This window comes from Cyprinodon tularosa, unplaced genomic scaffold, assembly GCF_016077235.1.
Source record: "Cyprinodon tularosa strain WSP-4 unplaced genomic scaffold, ASM1607723v1 ctg18, whole genome shotgun sequence".
Taxonomy (NCBI): domain Eukaryota; kingdom Metazoa; phylum Chordata; class Actinopteri; order Cyprinodontiformes; family Cyprinodontidae; genus Cyprinodon; species Cyprinodon tularosa.
Window position 1 is genome coordinate 1516325 of NW_024038608.1, and position 24797 is coordinate 1541121.

Below are 24797 nucleotides of genomic sequence, written 5' to 3' on the forward strand. Positions count from 1 at the left end.
TCATATTGCACCAGTACAGTTAATGAGCAACCTGTACTTGTGTGCTTGTTTGTTCTGTCTAAAATGTTTATTTTGGAATAAAGAGGTTAATATAAAAAAAATTTTTTGTCCGATTCATCGATTAATCGAAAAAATAAGCGGCCGATTCATCGATTTTTAAAATAATCGTTAGTTGCAGCCCTATTATTTTCTCATTGTTTGCCCCATTGAGAGCATCTGTAACAAGCGGAGGAAGTAACGATGGTGCGGAGACGCTTGCTACGTCACTGTGTGTGTTTCTGTCTGAGGCTCATTTTCATGTGAAAGGGCCACAGCTGCTCCGTCCCCATAAAGAAATTATTCATGCCTCCATTTTTAGTCCAGTTCTGCAGCCTAATGACTGAGCTAAAGCTTGTTTAACGCCGAATCTATTCAGTTTTGCGCTGAAAGACGGAACCAGTTTAGGTGTCTGGATCTATCTAAAGAATTAACATTTGTTAACTAACTGTCAAATAACTGAGTTATTATTTGTCACTCATGTTTCCTTCTGTGTTTTACAGGCTTAACGAAAAGAAAAAAAGAACCAACCCTGGCTGTTTGCAGCCTTCCTCAGTTTCTCCAGTGAGAGAAAGGGCTGCTGGATGAGAGGAAGCACTGAGACGTGAGTTTCACCATGTATGGTCAGCAGCGTCGTCTGTCCCTGAATCTGGCTTTTGTGCCTGAGGTTGAAACCAAAGGCAGAGGTTATAAACAGACACAGAGGCCGTCGTAGTAGGACGCTTCTTTCTGCTGGGAAATCGGGAGCTTTCAGAATAAACTTTATGAGTTCGTCTAGCAGCCATGCATTTCCATCATCCACTTGCCAAAAATTGTAAATGTTTCATTTTGATTTGCTAATCAAAGTTTCTTTTTTTCTCATGTAAGTGGAGGAAGAAAAAGGAATATCGGCTTTGAGAATCGGCCCCCCAGAATTTTCCTGTTCCTGCAGTTTTGAGATGTTTTCTTGGTCGAGCACACCGGAATCAAGTAATTAGATGATTAGGAGGACTTTGGATGAACTTTATGCCTACTGAGGAGGTTTTTCAGCCAGTTGATTCAGGTGTGTTGGACCAAGGACAAATCTAAAAGTTGCGGGATATACCAGGCCTCCGGAACTGAAATCGCCCACCCCTGGGTTATAGAGACTGACACTGGAGTGGATTTTCACTCCTGTCCCGTCCCACTCCCACAGAAAAAAATTGTGTCCCGTCCCGATCCCGGGCCAGAGTAGAAATCTAAATCCTGTCCCGTCCCACTCCTGGTGAAATTACTCCCACTCCGATCCCGCTCCCATTCAGAATGACTCCCGCTCCTGCACCACTCCCATTCTTGTTTTTGAGCGCGGGGGAAAAACTCGGAGCGGAAGCACTGTTGGTTTTTGACTCGCATTATAGTGTAGGCTTCAAGGAAAAAAACTACAAAATGGCGGCGCCAGTACTGGATTTTTTTTTCTTTCTATTTTCTTTTATTTTTTTTTGGCATCGATCCTAGTTTTTATTAGTTACTATTGGTTTGCTCCCGCTCCTGTCTGCTCCCGTTAACGTTTAATCCTGTACCGTCCCAATCACGTGATCGTTACTAATACTGACTCCCATCCCACGGGAATCTCGTGACCCGTGGGATTCCCGAAAAAATGTCAGTCTCTACTGGGTTAGACCGAAATAATTGGGCAGTAAAGCTCTACCGATACATTTCAGGGTTTTTTTTTTTTTTAAGGCTTAGACTGAAAACAATTATTTTGACATTAGCCGATCTCCAATCTGCGCTACTAATATCTTTGGTCCAAATTATTTAGGCCGATATTGCTATTTTCTCCTTCTTTTAAACAAAAAGAAAACAAATGAAAACAACAATAAAAACACAAGTCTCAATTTGCAATGCTAATATCGATTGTTTTCACCTCAGCCAATCCCTCATATGTGTTGCCGATATTTTTGGCTTGATTAATTTTGCCAATACTGCACTTTCTTCCTCCTTTTACACGTTAAAGATGACAACAAAAATAAAAAACTCACACAAATTCTCAGTTTGCGATGCCATTACCAAGTGTTTTGATATCAGCTGATCCCCGATATGTGCCTCCGATATATTTGGTCAGTTTTCTTTTGGCCGATTTTGCTTTTTTCTTCTTTCAATAATAACAGAAGTTACACAAGTCTCAATTTAAACAAAAAATACACCTTAAGTACTAATAATAAAAAAAAAAACATTATAAACTGGAAAGAAATGGAGGGAAGGCTAAGTTTGATCTCAAGGCAATGCTGAATGCACCAACGTATCAGCCAACACATGCACATATCCGCTGATACAAGCACAAGAAATAAAATGCTAATTTCGGCCAAAAATATGAACCAACAAAAATATCGGTCTATCTCTTAATGGTATCAGTCCTTAAAAACTGAATCTGTCAATCTGTATTAGCTTCTAACAGAAAAGGATAATAGCAAAAGTTTCTGTTATTATAACAGTGTAGTTGGTCTAGTTTTACTGAATGTCAGGACCTGTGGCAGGCCGCCTTCCATGTTTATACAACGTGAGTGAGTGTGTGCCCCACTTAATGTGACTCACAGACCTACACACTTGCAGGCTAAATTAGGCGCTGCCTTATATGGCTTCTTTTCCTCATTCCCCACTGCAACACTGGGAATATCCATCATCTGCAACTCTGGATAGTTTCTACGCTTCATCTTTGCCCCGTAGAAAGATACCGGAGGCATTTTTGAGTTTCTGTAGATAGAGAAGAGTGCAGAAATGAATTTATGTTAACATAAAGAAGAAACTTTGATTATGATGAAAGAAATCGAAGGTGGGTTAACCCCTACAGAAATATTTGGCTTTGGAAATGGAAAAAATGACTTTAGTTGGCTGAGAGGCTGGGAAATTTTTTGATAGATTGGAAAACAAAGGAAGAGAAATACATCAGTTTAATGCTTGTTTTTCTTTCTTTAAAAGAACATTAAAATGGATTAATTTAGCTGGTGTTCCTTAGAAAAACAAGGAGTTTTATTTCTTATACATTTGACTTGCAAATAAACATATTTAATATATTTTTCAGCATTTTCAGACCACAGATCAAGTCAACAGTTCTTTTTTTGCTTTAGACTAGAAACTGACATTTTTTCGGGAATCCCACGGGTCACAGGATTCCCGTGGGATGGGAGTCAGTATTAGTAAAGATCACGTGATTGGGACGGTACAGGATTAAACATTAATGGGAGCAGACGGGAGCGGGAGCAAACCAATAGTAACTAAAATAAAAAAACTAGGATCGATGGCAAAAAATAAAATAAAAGAAAAAAAAATCCAGTACTGGCGCTGCCATTTTGTAGTTTTTTTCCTTGAAGCCTACACTATAATGCGAGTCAAAAAAACTACACGACCCAAAAACCATTTATAATTATTATTCCTTTTACTTTAACTGACCTTTACTACAGTTAGAAACAGGAACTTAATTGACCCTTCATAGAAATTCAGATTCAATGTATTGGCAGAAATCTTATTGAAGACAACAAGAATGTGAGTGAAGCAGGAGCGGGAGTCATTCTGAATGGGAGCGGGATGGGAGTGGGAGTAATTTCACCAGGAGTGGGACAGGACAGGAGTGAAAATCCACTCCCGTGTCAGTCTCTACTCTAGACTAAGATCATTCTGATCCCCAGCTGACTGAAAACACTACAAATATTAAATATCTCATTGTAATAAGCTAGAGAATTACAAAATAGACAAGAATAACAATCAGTTTTGATCATTTCTGTCAAATTTATTTTTCGGTGATATTCATTTATTTTATTTTTATTCTATTTTTAAACCTCTTAATTACATATCATCTATACTCACTCTATAGGGAGGGCAAGGACTGGAAAAATCCAACCAAATGATCTAAGATTATTCTAATAAGTTTGTTTGACAAAATCTAAGAATATGAACATTTATTCAGTTTATTTTTTTACTATTAATAAATACGAAGAAATAATAAATTATTTATGTATTTTCTTTTTAGTGTTTGTAACTATATTTTTGTCTCTTTCTATTCAGTTTCCTTCCTTATTAGAAACAAAAAGATTAATGCCTTTAAATATTTGGACATACATATTTAATTGTTACCTATGTAAATGTTTTTTCCAACCTTGTATCATGTTTTTGCTGTTGCTTCTGTATAATTTTAAATAAATTCAACAGAAATAGAAAATATAAGTCATTAGATTGTGGATACAATTATATCTATTTCACTCCTAATTAATGTAAAAATTTATGATTTTTGTTATATATACAAACAATAATATTGTATTTTATTTTTTACTTCTTTTTTATCTTTCAACCAAGAATTTTAACAATTAGTTTTATCCATTGGGCGTCATGCAACAACATTTTTGTGTTCTTGTCATTGATGCCTTTTTCTCCTACCATGGCATCTTATGAGTGCTCCACACCAGAATTATCAGACGCAAAGCTGATGCAGTCATCCTGTGTGTGAGCGAGCGCACATTCCACAGAAATGTAAAGTTATTATCGCCTAGATAACGCCATATACGTGTACAAGTTCCCACGCCTCTATGAATGAACGAAATGGCAAAAGACAAAAAAGAAAAAGGTTAAAGGATCTGCTGACTGGAAGCTGAGCAGCAGAATTAAAGGACCAGCAAAATTAAACAGTCGGGAATAAATTACAAGAGCTGTAAAGTAGGTGCTTGCACTGTTACAGTTATTGAAAAGAAAATTAATGAGGTGGAACATATGCTGTAAACACTTAATAAGTTCACCCTCAACCGACATGACAGCATTCTGATAAATCTGCGTTGCATAATGCATAATAATGTAGCCTAAAACGGTCATTTGCTATTAAGTAAAAGACATGTAGTCGTTTATGAAAAACTAGGTTTGGATAACAGCTGACTTATTGTGAAAAACTCCAACGTCAAGTCTGGAGCTCTCGTAAAGTTTGTTCAAACGTAAAAGAAGTTTACAAATAGAAAAGCAATGGTGACTGCGACATTTTCTACTAAATCACTTGTACTTGAACAATTTGAGAATTAATCTTAGCATGAGCGGTTCTTGTATGAGACCCAATGTTCCTTTATTCTTTTAGTAGCTTGTCTTCATATGTATTTTCCCAGGATTCTTTTTTGAAACAGTTATTATGATTAAGGTCTCAAGTTTTCTTGTGAAGTAAAATGGAAAAAAATAAGTCATTTGGCTTAAAATTAACTAGTCTAATTTGATATAAAAAGAATCAACATTAGTGTCCCTAAATCCTCTGATTACTTCATAAATAAAGGTTTACCTTAAGGCACTAAACTACTCAAAAAAGGTTGTTCATTTTGAATCCATTTTGTTTTTAAACTATGCTTAAAAGAAAAAAGGGGAGCTTTTTAAATCATTTAATCTTTTCTGGTTGGAAAACAAACACCATATAAATATGTATAATAATATGTACTGTATATGGACACATGTAAAAATACAGATCAGTGTCTGCTTATAAGTAAAACAGAAACAACAATATCTTAAAATCAAAAACTTTAAACAGTACATCAAGTAATTAAAGGGTTAAAAAAGGAATAGGGGCTCTTTTCTCTTTAAAAATGCATTTCTCCTCCAACTTATCCTCATGCTGCCACATATCATTACAGAGGGAATGGCAGAAACAAAAACTGAAAAACAAGATAAATAATTTAATTGAATTCAAAAAACTTCATTTAACATAAACAAATTTTAGCTCTTCATAAAAAAACATAAGAAAACTAGTAGAAGTAAACCTGTATACAGTGAGCTTTATTACACTGAAGGGCAGATGATAGATTAAGGAAAGTCATAGGGACGTCATATTTAAATGTCAAATCAGTCTGGCTTAAACATGTATATAAATGTACTCTTTATCAGACGATAATCTCCCAAAATTTAACAAAAATAAGAAAAAAGAATAAAAAAATAAAGAAAAATCCTGTCTTAAAATCTGTGGGGGGGTTTTGCCCTATCTTATGAAAGCCAGTTAGTTATACGTCAGCCTGTACACCTAAATTCGGCCAATCATATATCAAAGGTCATCACATTTTTTCGGAATAAGAATCCTGTTTTCGGAAGGTGTAGAGCTAACAGAACTGGCAGTGTTGCGAGGCAGGGCTCAAACATGTACGGCTGTAAGCCTTCTACACCAAACCAAGCTTCTGCCGCCATGGCGTCCTCTTCTACAACATCTTCATCTCCGCTTTCCTCCTCTAAATAAAAAATGTATGATGGAGGACACTCATCCACGATCTCTGACACAAATTCTCCTCCTCTTTCACGTTTCCGCTGTCCATAGCGTTCCTTGACAGTGCTGTTGCTTAGTGCTACTTGGTCCCAATGTAATTTCCCATTGGGAACCTACTAGCACTAAGTTGCTAACTGGTTAGCAAGATGCTTCCGTGACACCGGCCACAATCAAACTTGCTTGCAAGCCTTCCGCCACAACAATCCCGCCCCCTTGATGAAAAACCAATCACATTCAATTTATTCACTCATGTAAAGTCGGGCACTACTCGGGAGAATTCAGAAATGCAACCGTTGGAACAGCCGCTTCCCTATGACTTTAAGGAGAGGTTCATGCCACACTGTTTTCCACAGGGATGGAATAATCAATGAAAAAGTTGACTGAAATTGCTGAACTGCTTTTCGGAAAGCGAAAGTAAATAATTTCAATGAATTCATTAGCATTGGTTCGGAAAATCCTAGACAAAGTCCACGATTTCTGAAAACTTCTTCATCTTAGAAATGATAACAGCTGACAGTTGTGGTCTATGAGCTGGAACATGTAAAGCTCCTCATTCTCATGCAAAATGCATTCAAGTTCACATGTAAATCAGTTGGAATCGCCTCGGTCCGCACAGGAACATAGCTGCTCCAGATGTGTGACACATGTAGGACGCACATAAAGTGGGGCTCTCTCAGTGCCAGACCTCATATGGTATGAAGTAGGCCAGACCCATGGTAAAACAAGACCAAACAGGGTTTGTCAAACACTAAGTGATACAGATGTCAGGTTTAAACACTTTTACATGCAAAGATACACTATATTGCCAAAAGTATTTGCTCACCTGCCTTGACTCACATATGAGCTTAAGTGACATCCCGTTCCTAATCCATAGGGTTCAATATGACGTCGGTCCACCCTTTGCAGCTAGAACAGCTTCAACTCTTCTGGGAAGGCTGTCCACAAGGTTTAGGAGTGTGTTTATGGGAATTTTTGACCATTCTTCCAGAAGCGCATTTGTGAGGTCGCACACTGATGTTGGACGAGAAGGCCTGGCTCTCAGTCTCCGCTCTAATTCATCCCAAAGGTGTTCTATCGGGTTGAGGTCAGGACTCTGTGCAGGCCAGTCAAGTTCATCCACACCAGACTCTGTCATCCATGTCTTTATGGACCTTGCTTTGTGCACTGGTGCACAGTCATGTTGGAAGAGGAAGGGGCCAGCTCCAAACTGTTCCCACAAAGTTGGGAGCATGGAATTGTCCAAAATGTCTTGGTATGCTGAAGCATTCAGAGTTCCTTTCACTGGAACTAAGGGGCCAAGCCCAGCTCCTGAAAAACAACCCCACACCATAATCCCCCCTCCACCAAACTTTACACTTGGCACAATGCAGTCAGACAAGTACCGTTCTCCTGGCAACCGCCAAACCCAGACCCGTCCATCAGATTGCCAGATGGAGAAGCGCGATTCGTCACTCCAGAGAACGCGTCTCCACTGCTCTAGAGTCCAGTGGCGGCGTGCTTTACACCACCGCATCCGACGCTTTGCATTGCACTTGGTGATGTATGGCTTGGATGCAGCTGCTCGACCATGGAAACCCATTCCATGAAGCTCTCTGCGCACTGTTCTTGAGCTAATCTGAAGGCCACATGAAGTTTGGAGGTCTGTAGTGATTGACTCTGCAGAAAGTTGGCGACCTCTTCGCACTATGCGCGTCAGCATCCGCTGACCCCGCTCCGTCAGTTTACGTGGCCTACCACTTCGTGGCTGAGTTGCTGTCGTTCCCAAACACTTCCATTTTCTTATAATACAGCTGACAGTTGACTGTGGAATATTTAGGAGCGAGGAAATTTCACGACTGGATTTGTTGCACAGGTGGCATCCTATCACAGTTCCACGCTGGAATTCACTGAGCTCCTGAGAGCGACCCATTCTTTCACAAATGTTTGTAAAAACAGTCTGCATGCCTAGGTGCTTGAATTTATACACCTGTGGCCATGGAAGTGATTGGAACACCTGATTCCAATAATTTGGATGGGTGAGCAAATACTTTTGGCAATATAGTGTATTTCTTAAAGCTTATTTAGGCTGACTTTTACACTTCTCTAATCGATGCTCTAGATTATTGCCCCAAGAATGCTAATTTATTATTTTTAGGATGACTTAAACCTCAATCATTCATGTGTCATCTGTATATGGAACTGAATTGGATTCCTGGTGCAGAGAGTGGTTAAACTAGACCAGTGGGTCTGCCCCCTGAGTCCACAGCTTTCATCCAAATAGGCTAATTGCTCTTTAATAAAATGGGACACAAGCAACAGAGACAGCTTTGTGAGTGAAATCTCCACATTGTCAAAAGTGAGTTCAGAGTTTGTGTAACCCCCCTCCCTAGGGTGGCCAGATGTGCGGCTTTAGGCCGGACAATCCGGATTTTCACTGCACTGTCCGCACGCGTATTTGTCCTTTCTGAGGCACGAGATTTATTTCCATTTATGATGGGCTGCAGCGCAATATCCAATCATAGAATGTAAAAAAAAAAAATGCATTGACTATCTGTTCTAACCAATGGCGGTTGGCCAATAGAGGACGCTAGGGCGCCGCCCCACACCCTGATTAAGACATAAAAAAATAATTATTAGTTTTCCTTATAATTTAATTTTAAATTAAAATGTTAATTATTTTGAAATATATCTATATATATATTTTTTATGTGTAAGATAAATATTTACTCTTTAGTGACTAGTAAAGCATCATGCCTAGGGTACAAAAATCTTTACCCATGGACTCTCGTTAAAAATTGTACATGCGCTGTAGCTCCTCTGCAATACAAAAGCATTGGAGAGCGTTCAGGAAGTGTATTTGCTCACCACCTCCCGCCACAGGGCAGGTGTTTTGCGGGTGATTGACATGTTGAGTCGGTTGGAGATGTATCGGAGAGAGAAAGAGAGAAAGGGTGCGAGAAATATCCTTTTGCAGGACCTATTCTGCTTTCCGTCTTCTTTTTCAGTCGTCAGGATCTGACCCAGCATGGATAAAGACAGCTAGGACTGATTTTAAAGCACTTTTTATAAAAGGCAAAGAAGAATGAACAATCTGGGATAATAATATTTTGCACTTTTTCTAGATGTTAATTTGCATAGTTGCTCATAAATAAACACATTCTCGAGACTCATTCCATGGCACACTTTGTCGATGCAATTTGGACGTAAGCCGTCAAGAAAGCTGCAATTGAACGAATGCGAGTACAGATTAACATAAAAGTACACTCACCGGCCACATTATTAGGTACAACTGTCCAACTGCTCGTTAACACTTAATTTCTAAGCAGCCAATCACATGGCATCAACTCAGTGCATTTAGGCATGTAGACATGGTCAAGACAATCTCCTGCAGTTCAAACCGAGCATCAGTATGGGGAAGAAAGGTGATTTGAGTGACTTTGAACGTGGCATGATTGTTGGTGCCAGAAGGGCTGGTCTGAGTATTTCAGAAACTGCTGATCTACTGGGATTTTCACGCACAACCATCTCTAGGGTTTACAGAGAATGGTCCGAAAAAGAAAAAACATCCAGTGAGCGGCAGTTCTGTGGGCGGAAATGCCTTGTTGATGCCGGGGTCAGAGGAGAATGGCCAGACTGGTTCGAGCTGATAGAAGGGCAATAGTGACTCAAATAACCACCCGTTACAACCAAGGTGGGCAGAAGAGCATCTCTGAACGCACAGTACGTGAAACTTTGAGGCAGATGGGCTACAGCAGCAGAAGACCACACCGGGTGCCACTCCTTTCAGCTAAGAACAGGAAACTGAGGCTACAATTTGCACAAGCTCATCGAAATTGGACAATAGAAGATTGGAAAAACGTTGCCTGGTCTGATGAGTCTCAATTTCTGCTGCGACATTCGGATGGTAGGGTCAGAATTTGGCGTCTACAACATGAAAGCATGGATCCATCCTGCCTTGTATCAACGGTTCAGGCTGGTGGTGGTGGTGTCATGGTGTGGGGAATATTTTCTTGGCACTCTTTGGGCCCCTTGGTACCAATTGAGCATCGTTGCAACACCACAGCCTACCTGAGTATTGTTGCTGACCATGTCCATCCCTTTATGACCACAATGTACCCAACTTCTGATGGCTACTTTCAGCAGGATAATGCGCCATGTCATAAAGCTGGAATCATCTCAGACTGGTTTCTTGAACATGACAATGAGTTCACAGTACTCAAATGGCCTCCACAGTCACCAGATCTCAATCCAATAGAGCATCTTTGGGATGTGGTGGAACGGGAGATTCGCATCATGGATGTGCAGCCGACAAATCTGCGGCAACTGTGTGATGCCATCATGTCAATATGGACCAAACTCCCTGAGGAATGCTTCCAGCACCTTGTTGAATCTATGCTATGAAGAATTGAGGCAGTTCTGAAGTTAAAAGGGGGTCCAACCCGTTACTAGCATGGGGTACCTAATAAAGTGGCCGGTGAGTGTAATAAACATGCGGCAGGTAACTCTTCAAAGAGGGCCTATTGTCATTAAATATTTCCTTTTTAGCTACACAAGTATCCTCTTCAAAACCCTCAAATTTGTATTATAAATGAGAGTAAACAAGATTCTTATGTACACCGTAGAAATTTATTGATATACCGCATAATGTCCTCCTTTTTGGTGCCACAGAAATGGCCACCCTACCCCTCCCCCTAAAAATAAAAGATATTGACAAGGATGTAAACATAACTGATCTAAAATAAAAGGGGAATGAAATAGAGAAATTATAAATTGCAGCCACATTGTTTTACAGAGAAGAAGCTACTTGAGCATAATGTATGGAGTAAGAATACTCTCAATAATAACACTTGTAGGTGTCTGGATTTGTTAATGTAAGACAATAAACATAAATAGATTTAGGATGTGTAAAAGTATGCAAATTATTAGTATGAATCACAAATGTACTAGTGCAAATCAAAAATATATATATATGAATCACAGAGCTACGAGCAGGAATCAAATCTATGAGTACGAATCTCAAAATTACTTGTACGAATTACAGATTTTCTCGTACAAACTTCTTGTATAGAGTCATAATATTACAAGTCTGGGTCATACATTCATAAGCACAAAGCACACATTTGGGAATCACTGTATTAGAAATGTACTACGAGGAGTCTTAAACCCCTGATGAAGCTGTTGCAGTTATTACCAATTATCTGCAATAAAGCACCAAAAAGTTGTTTGTAATCAACATTAAACAATAGGAAGTGGAAGAAGATGAAAACAAAATGATATTATATCTTTGCTGAAATAGCTCTGTCGTTGTCCTTTTCCTCTTCTTCTTATTTAAAGGTGGCTGGCTTAGAACTTTCAGGTGCATTGCTGCCGCCAACTGGTAAGGAGTGTAATTGCTTCATCAGGGGTTGTAGTTCCATATCCATACATTTGTGATTTTTGAATGTATTTTTACAAAGTTGTTAACTTTAAAGTTGTATTCCTAACTTCAAAACTTGTAATCTCACAAATAAAAGCTCTGATGTCACATGAATGTTATTAGTCAACAACAGGAAACAAATGTGCATCTTAAATGTAGATATTATTCACTTACAATCACAGTTTCAGACAACAATGCTGAAGGAAAACATGTTTTATTGAAACTTAATCTTACTACACAATCAATAGGTCATCATCAGCAATTGCTTAAGTCTGGTTAGAATCAGACTCTGGTTTTGGAGTTTTATTGTTCTGATGTATATTTTCACAGCAACGATTTTAGGAATATCTGGGATGTGAGGAATTTTTTGTGAATCTTCGACCCAAGAAAGGCTGGATGATTTAGAGATCAAAGCTCTCTACACAGGGTGTACTTTCTATTTTACCATGACTGTAGCTTCCTGTGAATGTTTTGCTCTCTGCTCCTTGTTCCCTGTTTCTGTTCTCCAAATCCTTTCCCCTTCGCCGCTGTAGCTCCACCACATTAATGTCCTTAACTCCTCACACTATTGTTGCTGATGGCACCATATCTGTCCTCAATAGATTTTCACCATCCTAAAGCCACATATAGTCTTTCTGTTGCCTCCTATCCCTTCATCTCTTTGTTCATCCTCATTTTTAAGTACATTAGTGTCATCTGAGAACATGTCGAGTAATAAGTCTAAGAGAAGTTTTATTTACTGTACTTTATAATTCAACATAAGTAATTTTCTTATGAAAATAGAAGCAAAAGCTATTCTGTGGAGAGCCGTTAAAATCCTAATTAAATAAATAACTAAAAAGGTTTTGTTTTACGTAGATTATTAATAAATATTCCATTAACTATATAAATTTCACCATTAAATAAAACAAAAGGGATTTATTAAAATAAATGCTAAGCTATTTTTATTAACTTTCCTTCATTCATTTAATTATTTAAGCTTGAATTATTTCAATGTATATTTCAAGACTATTATTTATTTGAATATATATTTATTCATGAAGATTTATCTATTTACCTTAAGATGTAACATTTTATTTATTTGATTGGTGATTTATTTTGATATTTATTGATTTTAGATATATTCTTTTGTAATTAAATGCATATAATTATTTCTATATTTTTTATTTCAAAATATTTTTCTTTATGATTTTACTACTTTTCAGATTATGGGAAGGTTGTTGCTTCTCATTAAAAAACTCCCAAAACACAAACAGTTCAAACTTAAATCAACCCATAAATCAGTAGGTTAGAGAGCTATATGTAGCATCTGTAACTCTGTATTGCTTTTGTTTATTATTCATTGTGGGATTTTAGTTTTCTCTCTGCTCTAGAGCTGCTGAGTCAATCTGGTTCTATTATATTATAGTAATATATTATATTACTAGGCCGCTGTGTTGGACCTGGTTTGCGTCCCATCTCTACAGATTTAAACCTGTCTATCACGCATATCTGAAAAAAAACTAATAATAAACTACATTACTGTGATTAAAATGGTGTTGAAATGCAGCAAACGATGAGAGAAATTGTTCTTTGTTCTTTTTTCTCTTACAGAAGGAGTAAAGAATTTGGTTTTTCATCAAATTAAAATAGTTTTGAAGAGATTGTTTGGCTATTGTGGAACTTCTAACTCTTAGACTATTAAAAAAAAAAAAAATCTTTATTTTTATTTCACTTCCCAGGGAGCAAAGCGTCCAGAGGATCAACTGTGGATCTTTCCAGGACCTCGTCACATGGGAGTGCGCGTCCGCACGCGTGAGGGTGTGTTCAGGGCTCCCTACGTCCCTGAGCCAACATGGCGGCCGGACGAGAGCGTGTTTCACGAACACAGAGGCCATGGTCGGTGTACCGGGCCAACACCTTCGAGCTTTCCAGCGAGATGATTGGCCTGGCACTCGCAGGTGAGGACTCAGGTTTTATGTATGACCTCTGTGGATCAGTGGCAGAAGTGGTCATCCATCCATTTTCTACCATGTTTATCCCTGCTGGGGTCGTGAGGAATGCTGGTACTTATTATATAGGCGGGATACACCCTGGACTGGTCACCAATCCATCTCAGGACCACGCATAAGTGGTCAGAAGTAATTTAATCATTGTGAGAATAAAGTTAGGCTGAAAAGAATCAAGTGCATTTAAAAAGCTGCAGTGTTAAAAAGAATACCTTGATTCAATTAAGAAAAGGGAACTAAAATGATTCAATGCAAAATAATAAAATCGTTGATTAAACTACTTTAGATTTACCAATATCATAAATTTTGAGTTAATCCAAATTTTTTGAAAACTGGTTCATGTTTATTATGAATTTAAAGAAAAGAAAATCAAATACTCCAAACAACTACAAAATACTTACATTATACTCAGTATTCCTCTATATGAAATTCATTTAGAATAACTGTCTCGAGCAAATACAATTTTCTAAAGTATCTGAGTTACATTGACTCATTCTTGAGGTAAAATTTTATGTATTTTCTTATATTTATTGTACTTTTACTTTAACTTCAGTAATATTCTTAGCGTTTTTGTACAGAGAGCCATTTGATTCAAATTAAAGTAGTGATGTAAATAGAATATTAAATGATATTTCATTAAATAAATACATTTCCACATTAAATAAAACAAGTTACATCTTTAAAAGTAAAAAAAAACATTTAAATAAGAATGATTGGGATTCTTTAATAATAATAAGTTATATAAATTAATTAGTGTGATCAATCAATCAAGTGGTCAACCAGTTTGGTTTCATTATCTGTACTTTTTATTAGAGTTAAGTTGTTCATATAAAGTTATTTAAGTTATGTTTATCTCATTTGCAAATAGTAGGAGTAAATTCTATGTTAGACCAACTCAAGACAGTTAAGAGACGATTTCACCGAATAATGAGCTTAATTACTGTCAAATAAACATTTATTTGGCTAAATGAATAGAAACCAACTCCCACTGTGACAGATTTCAATGTATGTAAAGGAAGTGCATGTCAATTAAATTGAACATTGTTTACCTTACATTTAACAGCATCTATTTAATGTGACCTTGCATCGTTGAAAAAAACCCATAAAAATCTAAATTAAATGATTAAATGGTGATTCGAAATGAGAATAAATAGAGAGTATTTTTTAGGGTGTCCTCAGTCTGGCACTTTTATTTTTGGGGTTACAGGCTGAAAAGTTTTGGAACAAATAAACAGCTGGAAACAACAGATAAGGAAACGTGTGCATGCTTTAATGAAATTCAGTTAACGTAGCTTTGGTGTTTAATAGGGGTGCACAGATTTATCGGCCTAGATTTTCTTAATGATCAGAGATCGGTGAACGGTCAATACTTAGCTGTGAAACTAATCTTTTCCACAAATCTAATCTACCTCTGTAAAGGTTTTAGTACCACCCACTATTAATGCCTCAAACTGTATTTATATTTGGGAGCAGTTATTTTAGATCTTTTTATTGTTTCATGGTCAATGATGAATGATTTTTCAGTAACATAAGATTGAAATATTTTTTGTCTTGGGATCTTATAACAACTGAAGGGGTCAGTTATAAAAATAAATCTGTATCGGTCAAAATCTGAATCTGCATGTAAGGCTTTCTAAAGATCACCATAGTGTTTTGGGATTTTTATCCTTAGCATGAGTAAAAAAAGTTCAGTCTAGTTTAACAAGAATCCGATCTTTGGCTCTCCAGGAAATAGTCAGGACCCAGACGAGCCGGTTTTGGAGTTCAGTATCTGTGAGTATTACAATATATCTTTCATTAACTACCTGAATACCTGTAAGTTTGTGCCGCAGTGATTTCAGACAGGTTGATGGTTTATTCTCAGCCTGCACAGAGCTGGCCACTCCCTCCATGGAGCGCAAACCCAACAGTTTTGTAGCAGTGAGCTGCACAACCCCACCACAGGCATTCTGGACCAAACACGCCCAGACTGAAGTCATAGAGGTCAGTGCCTTTCAACGAAACCGATTATCAGTCAAAATGGGCGAAAAAAAAGTATGAAGGAAGAGTTCTTTGTCATTTCCATTCAATCGGACATACAATAAGAGATGTGGCATGCAAAAATACTCCCCATAATCAGAGCTTTTTATTATTCATCACTCAAATGTAAAGAAACATCTATCCATTTATTCTTTAAGTTATTAACATTTCTACGACAGAAAAGTTTTCTAAAATAAAAATGAACATTCATCGTGTCTATTCTAAGTAAAGCTCTGATTCTCTTTAAATAAACTGATTTGTGGCCTAGTTTAAAATATGTGATCTAAACTTTAAAAAGTGTGAGAGAGAAAAAGTAGGGAGGATCAAAGGACGGATGGACACCTTGTTACTGTAGTTACCAGAACACCTCCCAATTAAGAACACCATTCAGTGGTGTGAATCACTGCATCTACGCTTTTCAAAATCCTGTTTCAGCATGACAGCTGGTTCTTTCTTTTAAGTTTCTTTAGATGGTAGGTGGTGAATGGGTTGTTGGACTTCTGAAGGGTTTTCCGGTTTGGATTAATTGTCAGAAATTTCCTTGTCTAACGGGAAGAAACCAAGAAATTTGCGAAAATTGACATTGTAATTCTGAGTTAGCATTAAGCTAAGCTAAGAACAAGTAAAAAGCACATTTTTAAGTTGTTTTAAGATAGATTGATTGATTGCGTTTCTATTATTTATGATAATTGTAGTTTTTTTAGAGTGCTAAACCGATCAAAAACTGCTTTGTCTTCCCTCAGGGCACCAGTAACCCCACGTTCCTCAGCAGCATCGCCTTCTTCCAGGACTGCAACATAAACCAGCAGACGCAGGTCAAGCTAGCCGTGTACGATGTTAAGGACCGCTCGCAGGGAACGGTATGAATCTACCATCATCTACCTTATTAGAGAAAAGTGTGATTCTGAGCTGTTGTCACTCTCCATATATTCAGATGTACATGTTGGGTTCTGCACTGTTTGCGGTGAAGGAAATACTGCAGGAGAAAGGCCACAGATTGGAGCTAGAGCTGAGGTAACACATCCACACAATCAGGTTTAAATCTTTTAAAGGAAACATAACTTTGTTATTTATTGTAAAATAAGTGAAACTAAGATGCTCAAAAAATGTAGGCAACACTAATATAACTCGTCCTATATCTGAATGAATTAAATATTCTCATTGAGACTCTGTTCTGTTCAAAGTTGAATGTGCTGACAACAAAATCACACAAAAATAATCAATGGAAATCAAATTTATTAACCGATGGAGGCCTGGATTTAAGTGGAAAAATACACAACAGGCGGATCCTACTTTAATGCTATGTCCTTAAAACGGGTCAAAATGAGGCTCAGTATTGTGTGTGTGACCTCCGCGTTCCTGTATGACCTCTCTACAATGCCAGGGCATGCTCCTGATGAGGTTGCAGATGGTCTCCTGAGGGATCTCTTCCCAGACCTGGACCAAAGCAACCGCACCGGGGTCTCACAAGGATCTCACCTTGGTAATAAATGGCAGTAATGAAACCTCTGGTGAGCAAATGGAGAGCTGTGCGGCCCTCCAAAGAAATGCCACCCCACACGATTACTGACCCTGAGTAAAACCAGTCATGATGCAGGATGTTGCAGGGAGCAGATCGCCCTCCACGATGTCTCCAGACTCTTGTAACACCTGTCAAATGTTCTTAGTGTGAACCTGCTTTCATCTGTGAAGAGAACAGGGTACCAGTCTCTGGCAAATGCCAAGCGTCCTGCACTATGTTAGGCTGTGAGCAAAACCCTCATCTGTGAACGTCAGGCCCTCGTGCCATCCTCATGGAGCCTGTCATTAACAGTTTGTGCATGCACATTTGTGGCCTGCTGGAGGTCATTTTGCAGGACTCTGGCAGTACTCCTCCTGTTCCTTCCTGCGCAAAGACGGAGGTAGCAGTCCTGCTTCTGGGTGGTTGCCCTCCTACGGCCTCTTTAATGTCTCCTGGTGTACAGGCCTGTCAGACACAGCAAACCTTCTTGCCACAGCTAGAGGTGCCATCCTGGATAAGATGCACTACCTACGCCACTTTTGTGGGTTCTTTACGAGTTTGAAAGCACCACCAACATTTAAAAGTGACCAAAACATCTGCCAGAAAGCATGGATACTGAAAAGTGGTCTGTGGTCCCCTCCTCTTGCTAATTGCCAATCATTTCCACCTGTTGTCTTTTCTATTTGCCCAACAGCATGTGAAATTGATTGTTAATCAGTATCATTACCTAAGTGGACAGTTTGATTTCACAAAATTTGACTTAATTGAAGTTATATTGTCTCATTTATGTTTTCCCTTCACTTTTGAGCAGTGTAAAATAAAATTATATCCAGCTTTAATCCTGTCTTATGTTTCTATTGGACAGATCGGCGGAGAAAGAACGGGTTGGGAAGCTTACGGTGACTGCTTGGCAGATGGATGAGAAAGCAGATCATAGGATGCCTGTTAGAAGTCTGCCAGAAAGCATCAATGGCCGAGTATGAATTATTAAATGTTTTCTTTTGTTGTTGCTTCTGATCCTTTCGCACCGTATTAAGACCGCTCTTTGATCCCATTAGAAATATGACTGGATTGGAAAACTTTGTTCAGTAGGACTGCAGTCATGAAACCACTCACTGCATAGATTCTTCTGTTGGTTTCATGTTTGCATTGGTGCGTTTCAATGGCCCTTATTATAGTCAGAATTTTCTCCTTCTGCACATTATACATACAAAGGTTTCTGCATCTCCACCATCAGTTTTAGCAATCCAGTAATGGAAGAACATTATTGATAACATAATACATTTTTTATCATTTTTAATCAGCCTTATGGAGTGAATTCCATTCTGCTAAAATCATATTTTGGAAATTAAGGTTTAAAAATATGCAATACATTGCAGTTAGTTTTATATTTTCTTACTTTAGTTTTTGCGTTTCATAGATCACATCTTTTATTTCCTAATTTAACTTCCTGCTGTATTTACATTCCATATAACAGGGCAGTTATCCAATTTCTTGGACGTTTTAGATCATAAAAAGTAATCACTGTTGTCATTCACAGCCATCTTAGGTTTAATCTTGGTCTTCAGGACAGAAACTATTATTAGTCATTACGATATGTGATAGTTTTAGTTGGTTTTGTGTTGCAAAAAAAATGTATTAATTACAGTTTCGAATAACAACCAGATTTTTTACCAGACTGACAGCTCTAGTGTAGATACTGCAATTGCTGGGTCTAGAATGTTGCCGTGCAGTTCATCATTGCTGTTGGGCAGAAAACTTTGATTTATAGAATTCCAAAAAACTTTCTTTTTATGAATTAATGCTCTACTTTATAAAAAAAAAAGTGTCTCACAAAAGTAGTGAAAATAGCAGATCTAGTTCAACACATCATATTTTTTAATATAGCAGACAGACAAGCTGACAAAATGTACAATAAAGGAATGGTTTTTGACATATAAGGTTTCCATCCCAAATTATGCAATACACACAGATCAATATTCATTGCTCCAAAAAGCAAAGAACAAAAACATTCTTCTTTCTACTTTCTACTTTCTGAGAATTTATCCTTTAGTTACCGCTGCTCAGGGGTCAAAGAAGATTTAAATTCACAGGGTTTTGATTTAAAAAAAAAATACAGAGAGAACCTACATTATTGCCTTGAAATGCCATGACAATCCAGACCTAAATTGAATGAATATGCTAACTAAAATGTTGACATATTTAAAGCAAACAGAAAATGTTTTAATGACAATACAAGGAAACATTTGCATCATATTTAAATAGAAACGAGAACAATAAGAGAAAAAAATTCAAAGACCTAAGTACCTTCTCATCTGGCTCTTTATCCAAAAATACACAGAATTCAATAAAATATTTTATTTGGATATAATTTAGGGAATCCTTTAGGTAGAAATTAAAGAATGTTTAGCATCACCTCTTCATATTTTCCAGATAAAGTCTATTCTTACAATAATCACCAATGCTGCTCTTGACCACTTGATCAGAAGTTGCATATCTTCGTTTGTTAGCTTCTACACAAAGTGAACAGAAATAAACAACTTTTTACATCCCTTCATACCATAAACTAGAGGCAGTTAACAACCATTCCCCCGCTCTTCTCAAATCTTTTTTTATTTTTACCATCATAACAGACTGGATTTTTCTTCACCTCAACGATCAACTTTTCTTCATCCATTCTGCATTTTCTGTCAAATTAGAACTTAGAACCTTGACTACATGCTCTAATTGTGCAGTACCCATAAGACTAGCGAAAACTTTTAGGATTTCACTGTGGATTTGTTTTCCCTGCAGACGGTGCTGCCGGTCGATGAGAGCCTGACCGAGTCGATGGGAGTCCGGATCAAATACGCCTCGTTGGGCAAAGATAGCCTGCTGCGCTCAGGTGAGACTCCGCCTGCTTCACAAAGTAAAAGAGTAGGGGGGGAGAAAAGAAGTAGGTCAGAAGGACAGAGTAGCAGCAGGAAACAAGGTAAATGAGTCAAAGAAAGCTTCTAGGTGAGCAGTTAAAAGCTTCTCAGTGCTTTAATCAAAAGCTCCTGTGATGCGAATGTCAAACAGTGTTTGGAGGCACCATGTCCAGGATGTACCGCTTCCCAACCACCGACGGGAAGCATCTCCGGGTCCTGGAGCAGATGGCCGAGAGCGTCCTGTCCCTCAACATTCCCCGGCAGTTTGTTAAGTTGCTTCTGGAGGAGGACACTGCCAGGTACAAAACATACATCTGTGAAGTCAGCACTTAGTAAAACATGATGTAATCAGTTGTTTGTTGTTGGGGTTTTTTTTGTTTGATGATGATGCAGCATCTTCTGGTTTTGCTTATTGTAAAATGTTTCTTTTTACTGTTTTGAATTTTTGTTCAGGGTGTGTGAGCTGGAGGAGCTGGGGGAGTTGTCCCCCTGCTGGGAGAGTTTGCGGCGACAGATCGTGTCCCAGTACCAGTCCATAATACTGGCATATCAGGAGACATTGTCTGACCTCAATGCATACAGAGGTTGGTGTCTGCACAGCTCCCTAAACCTTGGTAAAAAAAAAATGAAAACATGGAGCTGTGAGTGAGCCCTGTCTTTTAACCGTTTACCTCATCAGGCCCGTCATTCAAAGCTAGCAACCTGAAGGCAGACAGGAAGCTGGAATTCATGCCGACCAACCTCCATGTGCAGCGGATGAGGGTGCAGGATGAGCTGGGCTTCGGTAAAACATCACATTCAAACAGTAGTGCGCGCGCTCGCTGTTCGCCCCTCTGCTAACGTCTGTTTCTCTCCACAGATCACACCTATGATGTGATAACGATCGGCGCCCCGGCCGCTCACTGCCAGGGGTTTAAAAGCGGCGGCCTCAGGAAGCTCATCCAAAAGTTCGAGGAGGCGAAGAAACAGTGAGTCTCAAAATGGAAAAAAGTTCAGAAAATGTCACTTTCTTCCTTTTTTCCTTTTTGCTTTTGATTTTGCTTCATTCATATTTAAGTTCTTATTTCAAACACTTGGAAGAATCAAACCATTACCTGCTTTGATTTGACTTTAATTAATTTACTGTTTCTTTGTAAAATACAATGGCTTTTCTTCCTTATTTGTTTCTGTTACTTTTTTTTTATCAGCGTTTATGAGGATGGATGGTGAGTTGTTGCATTGATTTAGCTTGTTTTCATTTCACAGTTTGTATCTCACCGCTAAGATGGAAAATTCCAGGTTATAGCTTGTTAAATCATTTAAAAGCAATAAACCAAACCATTTGTCTTAAAAATAATTTAATGTTCAAACAATAAATTGATATTCTCTTTTAGCCATAGAGACCCTTTCCCTAAAATCTATGCTTTAGTCCGCTACCCATATATTTTATTTTGTTGTTTTTTGGGGTTTTTTTTTTTTGCTATGGAGCAGTAATAGGCAAAAAAATTGTAGTTTATTATTAGAAAGTGATTTAAATAACATATCTAAGCAAATAAAAATATCAAACATGGTTTAAAAATGTATCTGAAGTATGATGGATCCTCTTTTTCACATGAAATAATCTGTTTTACAAATATAAAGGTCCATATTCAAGTTATAAGCCCACACAACAACAAAAAAAGATCAAGATTAAAAAGGTGGTTATACATAGCGAACATCCGTCCTGGTCTTAACATCCACTTTATTTTGAAGTAATGATTTCCAGCACTGGGTGTGATGAGCTGACATACAGTAAAAAAATATTGAGCCTATGAGTGTCATTTCAAATCAAAAGTATTTTTGCATTGATTCATTACAATCACAATTATTGTTAATTATTTTGGGTCCAGTCTGGGTGGGGGGAGGGTGTGGTTTTTGAATGTGTACAAAGTTTGAAAAACGGAAAGTCTTTTGTAACCATGAAGATGATCTATTGTTTTACCCCTGACTTTTCAATAAAAAGATTTTGAAAAAAAAAAAAAAAGTATTTTTACATTGCAACTGTGAATTTGAAGTTTTAGTGACAAATACAATAGATGTTTTCTTAGTAGTATATCTTTTTCTAACTTTTACAATAACATAAAGAAGTTATACCTCTTTGCTGTGTGCTTCCCCCATAAAAAAAATCTCTTGCACTCTCAGTTTTGCTCCAGTTGATTAAAAACTAATTTGTTCTTTGTTTCCTACGATGATAGAACACAATTTCCTTTTACACCATGTGAGCCAGATATGTGTATGCTAATGGTTAGTGCAGGGGAAAATCGAAAATAAAATAGTAATCTCAATTGAAGTAAAAAAAAAAAATTCCCACTTTTAATTTTTGGCTAAATCCTGCAGCCCTGAATCAGAATGCTGAGGACTGATGGAAGTCAGTTAATTTATCAGGCTATAACCTACAATTTCAAAATAACACTGCCTTAATCACTGCATAAACTACCACTGCTTCATTGAGTTTTCACCAAAGCCAAATATCACGTAAAATATTATCTCTTAATATGTATTTGTAAAGTTAAAGTCAGAGGTTGGCTGTTTTCTTTTCAAAAGACTGAGAAAGCCCGTTTCTAAAGTTCAAAAGCTATCGCCTGATGTTACACATGTCGTCAAAAACACCATCTACAGCAGGCATGTGCATGCAAAATCTGTATCACTCTTTAGCCGTCTTATGCAAAGTAATATTCGAGAAGCAAGTGAAATCTCGACTTCTTTTGGAAACGGATCTTCTCTAAACCAGCTACTCTTCCTCTATATGTGTAGAACAGAATGTCATCAGCATATGGGTTGATCATTATCCTTTATCCCAACAGCAGTGCTCTCTCCAGCTCACAGTCCATCGTCTATATACCCCAGGACATAGTCCGAGCCAAAGAGATCATTGCTCACATCAACACGCTCAAGACTCAGGTCAACTACTATGCTGAGAGGCTTTCCCGAGCCGCCAAAGACCGATCAGCCAGCGGGCTGGAGAGGACGCTGGCTATTTTGTCCGATAAGGTAACTTAGCAGTAAGGTAGATAATTTTCTTATTTTGGATTCATTTTTTCTGATATTTCATCATCACTGCGGTCAGACTCGTCAGCTGGTGACGGTGTGCGACTGCAAACTGCTAGCTTCGGCCATCCAGGCTTTGAATTCGGCTCGGCCCGAGTACATTGCCTCCAAAGCGTCCCCTACGGCCGAACCAGAACAAGTGGTCCTCCGCAACGACCAGGACACCCTGCTCGCCAAGTGGAGCGGTCGCAACAGTCGATCTTCACTGCATGTGAACTGGCATGAAGAGGAATGGGTGGGTTTTTTAACAAAATCGTCATTAAATTCCTCCTCTCACTATCAGTTATTTTATTTTTTCCCCGAATTACAAATTGCTTTTACCACATCCAGGTGGTTCAATTGATAATCTTTTGTTGTCTACTCAGGAGAAGGTTTGGGTAAATGTTGACAAATCTCTGGAGTGCATCATCCAGCGTGTGGATAAGTTGTTACAGAAAGAGAGGAGACCCAGCAGCAGCAGCCTGGACAGTACCCAGAATGACCTGCAGGGCGGCAGCGGCAAGAAAGGTGACACACTTTTTTTGTGCTTCTTCACCATTTATTCTTTAAGGAAATTGAAGCTGAACTTATCCAATTTCACCATCATGTTTTATTAAAAAAAACTTCCTTACTTTTTACATTTAGTGGATTTGTTGGTGTAAATGAACTTTGTTTGTGAAAAGGGGAGGAAAAAAGACGAGCTTTCTGGATCAACCCGGGAAGTTTGTCACAGGAATCATTGCCATCCGAATCAACTCCATCGTCCTCATCACCTCCACCATACTCTTCCTCTTCGCCCGCCCTGTCCTCATCTGTACGGCCCCCCAGCCCCGAACAGGAATACTGTATGTTTTGGTTTCTTACTGTTTGTTCTTCTATCACCGCGTTCAGGTTCCAGTCTGAAGTTTATATCCACTCATCATCAGAATGCGTTTCTGGGCTTCAGATTGGATTTTTTCAAGAGTTTTCCAAGTGATGTGGATCGTTTCTAATCCATCAAAGCTAAAAATTACACACACTGGCTCAACTACATCCACAAACTCCACAAGGGAGACTTAGAGATCAAACTTTTATCTTTAGTCCCGGATGGCTGTTTGGCAGAATTGCTAGATCTTCTAAAAATGTGGGTTGTATCCCAACACAGACCTTGCTTTTAAGCAGGGTTGAAATCAGAGCTTTAAAGGAGGCGGATTTAGAAGCTAACTGAAACGTTAGCCTGATTTATCTGCTTTGCGTTGGTTATCATTGTCTTGTTTTATACTTTAATGTACTTTGTGAAACAGTAGAGTTTCAGGTTACAAAAGGAATGAAGAGGAAGATGATGGTGATGGCAGAAAGGGTGAGACTCTTCTATCCACCTGAAAGCTGCACAAACCAATGAGGTCAAATTGATTCAAAGTTTTTATCTAAGGAAAACCAGTTGATTGCATCCACTCACTGACTCGAAGGAAATCCCTGACACAAAGCATACTTGTAGTAAGGGTGTGCAAAATAATCGTCATGACGATGCATCGCCATTCTAATTTTTGCGATCTACTGCATCGATTCTTGAAGGCAAGAATCGATTATAAAAAAAAAAAAAAATGAACAAATAAAATACATTAATGGTTGGCGCACATCAGCCAAACCAAGTGGAATACATCTTCCAGTCCAGCAGATGTCGCTGTGGATGTGT

At 38.2% G+C, this 24797-nt stretch overlaps 1 protein-coding gene across 1 annotated transcript in view; it reads left to right on the forward strand.

The window, feature by feature from the left end:
- Window positions 1-535: 535 nt before the first annotated feature.
- LOC119781586 (inositol polyphosphate-4-phosphatase type I A-like) overlaps window positions 536-24797 on the forward strand; it is a 38174-nt gene continuing 13912 nt past the window's right edge. The window contains exons 1-16 of the mRNA XM_038282118.1: window positions 536-640; window positions 13382-13600; window positions 15377-15421; window positions 15513-15631; window positions 16411-16527; window positions 16602-16681; window positions 18034-18145; window positions 19962-20052; window positions 20229-20376; window positions 20531-20661; window positions 20757-20861; window positions 20937-21045; window positions 21265-21282; window positions 22903-23086; window positions 23163-23378; window positions 23509-23650. Of these exons, the coding sequence (XP_038138046.1) occupies window positions 13495-13600; window positions 15377-15421; window positions 15513-15631; window positions 16411-16527; window positions 16602-16681; window positions 18034-18145; window positions 19962-20052; window positions 20229-20376; window positions 20531-20661; window positions 20757-20861; window positions 20937-21045; window positions 21265-21282; window positions 22903-23086; window positions 23163-23378; window positions 23509-23650 (1723 nt within the window). The 5' untranslated portion in view covers window positions 536-640; window positions 13382-13494. The remainder of the gene's footprint in view (window positions 641-13381; window positions 13601-15376; window positions 15422-15512; window positions 15632-16410; window positions 16528-16601; window positions 16682-18033; window positions 18146-19961; window positions 20053-20228; window positions 20377-20530; window positions 20662-20756; window positions 20862-20936; window positions 21046-21264; window positions 21283-22902; window positions 23087-23162; window positions 23379-23508; window positions 23651-24797) is intronic.